The sequence below is a fragment of the Drosophila innubila genome, chromosome X (assembly GCF_004354385.1).
Source record: "Drosophila innubila isolate TH190305 chromosome X, UK_Dinn_1.0, whole genome shotgun sequence".
NCBI classification, from domain to species: domain Eukaryota; kingdom Metazoa; phylum Arthropoda; class Insecta; order Diptera; family Drosophilidae; genus Drosophila; species Drosophila innubila.
Genome location: NC_047626.1, coordinates 18,104,699 through 18,116,195, shown reverse-complemented (window position 1 = coordinate 18,116,195; position 11,497 = coordinate 18,104,699). Strand labels below are relative to the sequence as shown.

Sequence of the window (11,497 nt, the reverse complement as noted above, 5' to 3'; positions counted from 1 at the left end):
TATTTAATCTAAAATTAATCAATTTTGTTCGTTGCATCAACTTTTGTTTGAATTGCAACTTCTTTTCAACGATCTGTATATTCCCGAAGTTGACATATTTAAAAAAAAAAATAAATTCACCATATTTGGCGTGTTACAGGGTTACATGGGTGATCAAATAATTTCTGTCCGACCTTTTATTTTCTTTTAATATCTTTAATAAAAATCAGGGACTCTCTTGGATTTTTCTTTGAATTTAAAAAATTAATTCTTTAATGACTGAGTTAAATCTAAAGCTGATTAATGTCTAGTGAATCAAATTAACAAGACTATTATAAAAAAGGGAAATAATATACTTTAAAAATACTCTGTAGTCTATCTCTTTTTAATAAATTGAGCGCTAATCGATTGCTTGTCAATTTATAGGGTATTAGAAAAGCGTATACTTAGATCTTATAGTCTTATAATGAATAAAGCCCGTTTTAGTGCACAAACAATAACACATTATAATGTGACACCTACGCATATGAGAACTCTCATATACCATAGTCAGGTTGTCAAGTACGCGAAAATATAAATAACTTGATGGCTAAGCTGAGCGATGTATGGCAACTGTATGAATGAATGAATGAGTAAATGAATGACTGAATGTATAGCAAAGAAACAGTAAATGACTTTTAGCTGAAGTCAAACAAAAACGGCAACAACAAAAAGCAGTTCCGACTGACAAACACTACCAAGTTTGTCAAGTCAACTGAGTCGAAAACTGAGACTCAAACTCTCAGGCACTGATGATGACGCCAACGTTGGGTTGTCTCACTTCTCAGCTGTTCTCAGCTATGCGACCTTTTTGGAAACAGAGACCGAGACTGAGACGCGCTCGTGGACAGGCTTATAAATAGCCCAAGTCCGTCTAGAAGGCGCTTTAGTTCAAATCGAGCGCTTCAAGTGGCATATAATTATAATAAACGAAACTACTTATAAACAAATCAAATATCCATAGGATTCTGCTCTCTTTTTTTTTTGGTTTTTTGTTGTTAAGAAGCGTTGCTAGAAAATGGTGAGTGCATTCAAGTGAGCAACTGTTCAATGTAAACAAAACTCTTCACAGAAATGAAATTGTTTTGTTTTATTTTTTTACACATCAAAACAAGACATAAATATAAAAAATGCATTAAATACACTACGTGAGCTGAATATTCAAACGAAATATAAAACAAACTACAACAAAAAATAAACAAACAAAAATATACAAATAAAAGAAAAAATAGTTGAAGCGTCGCCGTCACTGGAAAGTCCCTCAATTTGAGTTCTGTTTGAAGTGTTTGCTTCCGGCACTTGGCTTGGCCAATGAATCAGAGCCATCAAACAGGCAACTAAACAGGCAAAAAAAAAACATTTTATATTAAATATTGTATGTGTATTCACTTATTAATTGTAAAAATTAAAATTATTAATTCACCTATTAATTGTAAAAAATTAAATTGATTCAAGTTAAACGGAGAAAATAAATTCTATAAAGTTCCATTTATTTAAAAAAAAAAATTACAGTTATAGACAGGTATTCGATCTTATAATTATTTTTTATAAGCATCAACAGTTGATTGGCTTAATTGAACTTTTAACTTATTATAATTTTTAAGGATTCAAAGGTGTTTTCTCTAGTTATTCATTTAACTATTGTGAAAAGTTAATGTATGTATATATTAAAAGGGTAGTTTTTAGTCTGAATTACCACATCCTTTTCAAAAATATATACCAAATTATAGCCCTTGTCCCAATCATATCTTAAAAGAACAAACCTTTGTTTATATATTTACTTTTTATTTTACAATAGCATTTACAGAAGTAGAATTTCAAAAACAATTTGAATAAATCAAGTTTACGTTTACAGCAAACCAAGTAGTTTCTGTCAAATAACTTATGAAGCAAACAGCTTCTTAAATGATTTGCAATGTCACATTGTTATAAATAACCCTCTATAAACTCAAAGAGTTGAGGCTATAAGTCAATAAGTCCCAGTAGGGAATTCCACATAAATGAAATGAGCTTTGACTAATTATGTGCCAGTAAAGCCAAGTGAATAAATCAATCAAAGTCAGCTAATAGTTCTCTTTAAGCTGAAAAGATTAATCCATTAATATTTGTTTATAGGATAAAATTGAAATCATAATTTGATCATTCGATTCCCTGATATTAACCTTGATCGGCATTAGCAGCTGCTGTCTTACTTTGTTCTAGTCAAGTGCTATTAAAATTTATAAGGTTGCCTTTTCGAGCCAAAAGCAATTTAATCAGGCAGCTGCCAATTTGCATAATTTTGCTGAATTTTGATTCATATTTAAGCCGAATTCGAACTTGGCAAGAAACGGCAGCAACAAGTTTCTTTCAAGTGTCTTGTTTATGTGTCATCCTTAAGCAAAATGATCAATTTATATGTACATTTCGACGACATTTCTATATAGGCCAGAGAGCAGTTAAGCCATCCAATCAATTCAGTGCTACCAAATTTGGTAAGCCAACATTAGTTAAGTAGCCCAACTAAATCGAATTGTTTACGATCACCGGACATGGTTGTTATACTTATCAAGATGTTGATGACGATTTCGACAGTGTTTTTTTTATTTATCTTTATTTTTATAGTTTTTTCACTTGATTTGTTGTTGCTTGTACTAAGTAATTTCATGACGCATCGAATGCAATGCCCGGTTTAAAAAGTTTAGAATGATTTGCAAACATAAAGTTAAGTGAACTTTATGTAAATTAATTAATGGTTGATCTAACACAAAATGTATCGAATTATTCAATATTTCATCATAAGTTGCTCACTAAAATTTCAAACAATCTACAAATTACACTCAAAGCATCTATGTAAAGAAGTTGATCAAATGATGTTCACAGATAAAGGGACAGACGTTCATAACAAAACATAACATCAAACAAAATTCAAGATATTAATTAATCATTATAAAAAAACCTATTTTCAAAATGATCTTTTTATCAAGGCTGCAAACCGGTTCTGAACCCAACCTTGCTGAAACTTGACGTTATTTACCCCGCGAACCTGAACCGAAACACTTTCTTAAATTAAAGGTTCGGTTTAACAATAAAATAATTACATGCATTTTATGCTTTTCTAATGTTACCCATCAATTTGAGACTTCGGATAAAAATAGGTCTTATTTAAATCTCCAACAAAATGTAGACTATTATCGAACTTCGATTTTTTTGAATAAAAAATGTTTATGGTTTCAAAAGACAAGAAAAAATTAAAACAATAAAAAAACAAGTGGGCGGTTACAGTCGAGCACTCTCGACAGTAGGATACCCTGTACCCAGGTACTCTGTACTAAAAGTTGATTTTCGACAGATTGATCCTATGGCAGCTATATGATACGAGTATATGGAACTGAATTAAACCAAAATTGGTTAGAATGTACAAAACCAACTTAAATGCAAATTCTAACAGTTTGGTTAAAATATCTCAAAAAACAAAAAACTTTTTCATACTAAGACTTGATTATCGATTGAGCATCTCTATTGCAGCTATATGATATAGTTAACAGATTTTAACCAAATTTTCTCAGGATGTCTAATACCAGCCCATATGCAAATTCTAGTAGTTTGGTTTTGATATCTCAACAAACAAAAAACTTGTTCATACTAAAACTTAATTTTCGATGTATCGTTCCTATAGCAGCTATATTATGTAGTGGTCCGATCCAAAAATAAAAACAAACTTTATCTGCCTATGGTATCCAGGAACCAACATACCACGTTTGATGTCTCTAGCTCTTACGGTCTCTTAAATCGACGCGTTCAAACAGACGGACAGACGGACAGACAGACGGACATGGCTCAATCGACTCGACTGTGGCTCCTGATCAAGTATTTTTACTTTGGGGGGTCTGCCATGCCCCCTTCTATCCGTTACACACATTATACCCTTTTTTGCCCATTTTCAATTTGCTCAGGTTTTAAAAATTTTTATTAAATTGAACAAGGGTTCGAACCCAAACCTTAGGTTCAGGTTGCTTAAAAATCGGTTTGCGAACCGAACTTAAGTCTTGCTCTATAACTCGAACCGCCGAACCGAACCTTTACCAAAATGTTGGTGGTTTGCAGCCTGGCTTTTAATTGTAATATCTTGTTCTATATTGTACAACAATTTAAGTAAGTTTAGAAAGATTTTTGTTTTATACTGCAAAGTGGTACTAAATTAAAAACTTTAAGCGCATTTCCTGCAAAATCGTCTTTTTTTGTGTAATGACAGACTTTAAGTATTTACATTAACAAATTTGTATATTTTTCTTTTGCTTTTCTCAAACAGTTTCCACAGCATCAGCGGCTTCTGGGCCTGGCATTGATGCTATTGGCGATCGGATGTGGCAGTTCGTTAGGTAAAAAACTAGAGAAACGTTGTGTCAACTGTTCATATCGTACGTATTACACCTATGGCGATGGCCGTTCCCTGCAGCGCGTGGTCTATCAAGATCCGGTCTACACACGTGGTATTTACAAAAACAACAAAAACAATACAGTTTCTACTACAACACCTCAATGAACTATCTAACTGCTAACAGCATTGGGCACCCTTCTTTTTACCCTTCAACTCCACAAAATCTACAAGCACTCAGTTATGAGTAATTAGCACTAAAGTTTAATAAACTAAAAGAGAGAGCACGAGTTGAGCTAGCTGAAGCACTTACTTATCAAGAGTAGCCGAAACGCATCCTTAAACACACACACACACTCACACACACACACCACATACACAGACCTGCACACACTGACTTAACATCAAGTGTATATATGTATATAATCACATAGTATAAATTAAGATATCGCAAGTGCACGAAACACCTTTATGCAATGTTACACACCTTTCTCATCCTGCCCCGCACCAACTTCCTGCCTGCCTGCCTGCCTGCCTGTCCGGTTGGTATCCTTTAGCTGCCCAGACTTACGGCTGCAGCGGCAATCCGTGTGGCGTGAATGCCGTGTGCCAGGAGGCCTCCGGCGGCCGTCCGGTTTGCTCCTGTCCGCCCGGCTTTAGCGGTAATCCGCTTACGCACTGCAATCGTGGCGAATGCCTCGACAACATCGACTGCCGTGGAGACCTGCAGTGCAAGGATAATCGTTGCGTTAACCCATGTGTGGGCGCCTGTGGCGTTGGCTCCAATTGTGATGTAAGTTTCATTCTACTTTCCAACTTCCCCATTAAACACTAACACTAACTGTTATTTCAGGCCAGAAATCATGTCGCCGTTTGCAGTTGCCCCGCTGGCTACAATGGTGATCCGTACACTTCCTGCCATCTGAACGATCCAGGTAAGCAATAAGTTCAGTTATCTAAAGAGTATATAATTTGGACTTAATCGCTATATATAACTTGTTCAACTTTTTGATTGAAAAGTAGCAGTGACTGATAAAAAAAATGGGTTATTTTAACTTTAAATGGAATTTCAGTCTTTCTTTTTTTCATTTTAATCAACCTAATGCACTATATCATATAAATAGAACAATTATATTTTATTAATTCAATTCCCGTGGAAGTAACTAATGGTTTTATGTATCAGCATAATAGGTATAGATTTTCAAAAATTTAAAGAAATTATTTTAATAGATATAACTATCACTTCATCATATAAATAGAACAATTATATTTTATTAATTAAATTTCCGTGAAAGTAACAAATGGTTTTATGTATCAGCATAATAGGTAAAGACTTTCAGAAATTTAAAGAAATTATTTTAATAGATATAACCATCACTTCATTTTGCACTTTTGCGAACTTTACTTTTACAAAATGATTACAAATCACATTACATTTTAGTCGCAAAACTTGTTATTATTGTTATTGTTGTTTTATAGCCAACTGACTGGTTTTGACCAAAAAAAGTCATTTTCGGGTTGGGTCGCGGTATTCATTCATTTTCGTATGTAGGTTGGCCTGCATAATATTTGCGATGAATACAATAATAATAACAACAACAACAACAATATTAATAACATCAACAACGCCCAATATAAAACGCACTTGCTCTTTGTAATTTTATGCTAATTAACTGGTATTTTGTCTCGTAATTGTCAAGATCAAGGACGGGCCAAGTAGGCGAAGGCGAATGTCAAGCTAAAGCAAACCAGAAGTGTCGAATCGATATCAAAGTATAAACCCATATACAAGCATATATCTTGTACAAGTTTAAGCAGTGTATCTGTATATTCAAGATGAAAATGTATTTGTAATGTATTTGAAGTAATAATCTGTTAAGTGCCTAAAGCTAAAAATACGACGATATAATATATATATTATTTTCATCTTTGCATGTATTTTATTAATGCAATTGTTCCTGTCAGATAGAGCTGTAACACTCAGACTTTCATGAAAGACAGATAAGATGCGCAGCTGTGTTATACTATATTTAATTTAATTACACTAATAATAATAATTTTTATAGAATGCCTGAATTATGGTTATGGTCAGGGAATAACACTGGAACCGGTACCGGAACCCTTAACCGAAACTAACCGTTTCATTTTTAGTACCGGAACTGAAACCGTAACCGACTGAAAATTCTCTGTCAAGAACCGAATACCAAAACGTTTGTACCGGAACGGTTGTGGTAAAGTTGCTAGGTCACGGAGTTGTCCAACTTCCAACTGTCATAACTTGATCAAAACTGAACCGATTTTCAAGTGGAATGTCATTTTAATCATTATTTGGCATTTTAATTCATTCTGCATTTAAATTTTATTAAATTCTTAAAAAAAAATATTTTTCTCTAGTTTCTACTAGATATTGATTTCGATGCTAAGGGTCCCCCCTTTGAAATTTCGAAAATTCAAAATTTTAAATCTCAAGTTTTCACTTTTAATCAACTCCTTACATCGAAATTAGTATAAAACAACACTTTAAACTTGATTCTGAAACCTTACATTTTTTTGTAAAAAATCATGCCAAATTGGATAAAAATTTTGACTTGTAAAGTGGTTAAATCCGAAGTCTGACCAACTTCAAACTGTCATAACTTGATCAAAACTAAACCGATTTTCAAGCGGAATGTCATTTTAATCATTATTTGGCATTTTAATTTATTCTGCATTTAAATTTCATTAAATTAAAAAAAAAAAAATATTTTCCTTTTGATTCTACTAGATATTGATTTCGATGCTAAGGGTCCCCCCTTTGAAATTTCGAAAATTCTAAATATTAAATCTCAAGTTTTCACTTTTAATCAACTCCTTATATTGTAATTAGTATAAAACTTCACTTTAAACTTGATTCTGAGACCTTTCATTTTTTTTCTAAAAAATCATGTCATATTGAACAAAAATTTGGACTTGTAAAGTCGCAAAATCCGCAGTCTGACCAACTTCAAAGTGTCATAACTTGATCAAAACTGAACTTATTTTTAAGCGGAATGTCATTTTGATCATGAATTGGCCTCTAAATACATTCTGCTTTCAAATACTTTTAAAATCGTTCAAAAAAATTTTGTTTGCCCTAGGTCTGTTTATTTCGATGTCAAAATAGATTTGCTGTACCGTTACGTACCGGTACTGATACCGGAACCGAAAGAAAAAACTGAAATAATACCTTTTACCGAAATAGTTATTTCGGGACATACAGGAACCGAAACCGTAACCTATATTTGGTTCGGTTTGATTCCCTGGTTATGATATTTTATTATCACCAGAGGAGTCAACTGTAATACAATTGTAGGTACAATACAATATATGGTACAATTGTATATTTTGGATACCTAAGTTATGTAGATAAGTGAAATAGTTTTCCTTTATTAATTATTGAATATATGTTATATGGCGAAAAGTAGCTGTTTCTATCTATACAATTATGTAGTGTGACCAATTAAAAAAACTAATTGAACAAATAAAACTTAAGCTCTTTTTGGAAAACAGTGCACTAAAATTTCGGGCTCGTTATTGCTATATAATCGACTTATCAGTAGTTTTTTACATTTTCATTTCTCGGTTCATGATTAAAACCCGAGTCATTATTAAAAATATTAAAAAAACAAATTTTTTATTATTATATAATATATAGAGAGTGTACTTTTTTGTATAAAACAGAGAGTATCCTTTATTCTGTCAGTCTGTACTCGAGCAGTTGTTGCTTAACGCAGTTGTTGGGTGATTTATGCTGGGTCATGTAATTCATGTGCAGGTCGTCGTTGGGTAACAACAGTGGACCCTGGGAACCCAGGGAACCCACACTTCTCGCACTTATCCTCACACACACTTGGGCACAGTAACAAAGCGCAAATAATTGGGGGCGTGGCGGTGCCACTTGAAATAGACCCTGAATTAATCGGCATTGGCCAGTCCCAAGTTCGAGTTCAAATACAATAGCCAAAGCTCATTTATGCGCATAATTTTTACTTATAATTTGCTTTCATTTTTATTTTATTTTGTGCCAGTTGTACAATTGTCGGGGTTTGTTCGAGTTGTTTATTTCTTCTTCTTTCTTTCATGCCTTGTTTCTGATTCCTTTCATTGATGATGATGATTATAATCGAGTCAAGTTTCCAAATTGGTATTTGTTACCATGACAAAAGTTGCGCCATACTTGTAACCATTGCAATGCGTAAAGGAAGTCAGCTAAGGGCTAAATGCTCATATTTATTTATAGATTGGTCAATTTGAAACGCCATCGATTCCTCCACTTCCATGTACACTTCAGCTTCCATCTACATAATACTTTCATTTCCATTGTTTTGCCTATTGTTTGAAATTTACATTACACTTATTGTCCCTGTTCCTGTTCCTGTCCCTGTCATGAATATATATACACACATACTTTATATCTATATTTATAATATACTACATACCCATGTATATAAATTCAAGTTCAAATGGGCGGCTTCAGTGTCGTTATTTACATATATTTATATAAATACATACATAAATATATGTGGTTATATAGATTTTCATGCCTTTAATTTATGCGCTTAAGTCAAATGCTAATTGCAATGCATATAAATCAGTATTGAAAGAAATTTACATTTAAATTGGCAATTTATTAAAATGCAGTCAACAAAATTAAATAGTTGACGGATACTCAGCACTCTGTTTTTCAATATTTCTTTTTAAAAAATGCAAAAAAAAAAAAAATAAAAATAGCTGGATGAACAAAACAAATTCCAAAAATAGATTTTTTGAATGGGTTATCCCATTTTGATATAAGTACTTAAATTCTGAAAAGGATACATTTTATCTTTTGAATAAAACAAATTAAAGAATTGAAGAAAACAAGCAAACATTGCTTTCAAATGTCTAAAAAATTGTTGAGATTTGACTAAATGTAATATTTATTGAATTAAAGTAAATTAATTTTTAAATTGATTTAAAATGCATAAAATACATTTTTTAAACATTTTTTTTGATTATATAGAAGTAAGCCGATTTTTTTGACTTCGAAAATATATTTAAAAAAACAAAATCTCTGACATATAAGGAACACGGACATTTCGACTTGTATTTTGTAAAAGCAAGTAAACTTTCTCAAATAAAACAAATTTTCTATATATGTTTAAAAGTATGGAAAATAAGAGACCAAATTAATTTTTATAATAATTTGTATTTTAAAAAATACTGTAATTTGAGATTGCAAAGGATAACATTTAATAATAAGTATTAGCTTTTGCGTCAATTGTATCCGTACTCAATAAAAAAATTAAGTATTTAAAGTGTGACATCTTTTGCACATTTCAGAGGAACAATGCCATCCGAGTCCTTGCGGCGTTAATACCAAGTGTGAGATTATTAACGGAGTGCCAACCTGCTCCTGCATCCACGGTTATCTGGGCAACCCGCTGAGCGGCTGTCGCCATGAGTGCGAGCACGACGGCGACTGTGGCGGTCGGGACATGTGCAGCAACTTTAAGTGTGTGCCGTCCTGTGGACAGTGCGGCATTGGCGCCAACTGCAAGACGGTGGCCAATCATCGGGCGGTTTGTGAATGCCCCAAGGGATATATTGGCAGTCCGTATACAGAGTGTCGGCCGGAGTGTTATGGTGATTCCGATTGCCCAGCGGGACGACCTGCCTGCTTTTATGGCATCTGTAAGAATACTTGCGACGGCGCCTGTGGCGTTGGTGCCGATTGCAATCTGCGCGGCTTGACGCCAGTTTGCAGCTGTCCGCGTGACATGACCGGTGATCCCTTCGTGCGCTGTCGCCCATTCACCAAGGAGGACCTCTGTGAGCCCAATCCATGCGGCACCAATGCCATTTGTGTGCCCGGTCACGATAATACTGGACGCGAGCGTCCCGTCTGCAATTGTCTGCCGGGTCACACCGGAAATCCGCTCTCCCATTGCTCACGGGTAAAGTGCATCATTAAGATACTGTAATGAATATATTCTGTAATAAGTATTGTCCTGCAGGGTGAATGCCTCAGCAACAACGAGTGCCCGGATCACAGGGCGTGCATCAATTATCAGTGTGTCGATCCTTGCATTGGCAAATGCGCCACCGGCGCCAGTTGTGAGGCCAAGGCTCATCTCGCCGTCTGCCGCTGTCCAGCTGGTCAGTCTGGAGATGCGCTCGTCTCCTGCCGCCAGACACGCACCTTCCCAGTGGCCAAATACCACTAAAATGTTTACCCATCCGAGTGGGTGGATAGCAAACGCCGCACTGCCTGCCTCAATTTCAACTTCGATAAACAACAGCAACTCACAACCAGCAGTTGAGCTCTCAGTTCTTATCTATCAAACGGTCTGCGTATCTTTCAAAATGTTGCTAATTTAATGCACCTGATTCGGCCACGATATTAGGACCTGGCACTTACATTTCAACTCCGCTAAAACAAATTGTAAAACAAATAAAAGAAAATTGCTATTTTATTACGAAAAAGTCTTAAGAAATCATTTGGGAATGCCTGAACTCGACAATCATTTAAATAAATTAGAGAACATTGAGGCTACAACAGATTATATCATGCGGGTTGTTTGTTCGTGTGTTAAGTTAAGTTAGTTTTAAGTTTTGACAAAGTTGACCATATGAAATTTCTAAAAAAAAGTATCAAGGGGAAAGTATATTGACTTATTTACCTCGATTGATCGATCGTCAAAAAACTAATCAAACTGTCGATTTTTCAACATATTTTTACATTACTGGTTAATGCCAGTACTTGATACTTTGACTAAGAAATCTTAATTCCTTTATTATGCCAAGTGCACACACTAAATGCTATTATTATTGTGCCATTTTCATAACCCATCATTTTGTTTCTATTAAGCCCTAATAGGGCTTTCGATATATACGCCACAGATATTATATTTATGAGTCGACCCTAAAACCAACACAACAGTTGTATTTAGTTGTGAATGATAAACATAATCGATATGATTATACAATTATCATGAAAAGCTGCAATTTAATGCAAACGTGTTTATAATTATTGACTGATCATGGCTAATTACTAAATGACGAAGGTTTCGCTTTCCGAAGCTTCTTATGCAATCTGTGAGCTCATAAGTGATTTCGAGACCG

At 34.2% G+C, this 11,497-nt stretch overlaps 1 protein-coding gene and 1 long non-coding RNA gene across 4 annotated transcripts; both read left to right on the top strand.

Moving 5' to 3' along the window:
* Positions 1 to 898: 898 nt before the first annotated feature.
* On the top strand, positions 899 to 10,858 carry LOC117793603 (neurogenic locus notch homolog protein 3). Of its 3 annotated transcripts, XM_034633967.1 has the most exons (7): positions 977 to 1,039; positions 4,004 to 4,009; positions 4,310 to 4,490; positions 4,933 to 5,168; positions 5,229 to 5,310; positions 9,716 to 10,329; positions 10,390 to 10,858. In XM_034633967.1, exons 1-7 carry the CDS (start codon positions 1,037 to 1,039, stop codon positions 10,597 to 10,599), a joined length of 1,332 nt encoding a protein of 443 aa, XP_034489858.1. In that variant the 5' UTR covers positions 977 to 1,036; the 3' UTR covers positions 10,600 to 10,858. The 3 variants fall into 3 exon arrangements, with proteins under 3 accessions (XP_034489860.1, XP_034489859.1, XP_034489858.1); XM_034633969.1 differs by lacking the exon at positions 4,004 to 4,009 and having other exon boundaries at positions 899 to 1,039; positions 4,310 to 4,379; XM_034633968.1 differs by lacking the exon at positions 4,004 to 4,009 and having other exon boundaries at positions 899 to 1,039.
* Positions 3,329 to 3,625, top strand: LOC117793610. The gene is made up of 2 exons (XR_004618290.1): positions 3,329 to 3,378; positions 3,539 to 3,625. It is a non-coding gene; the product is annotated as an uncharacterized LOC117793610 (long non-coding RNA).
* Positions 10,859 to 11,497: the final 639 nt, after the last annotated feature.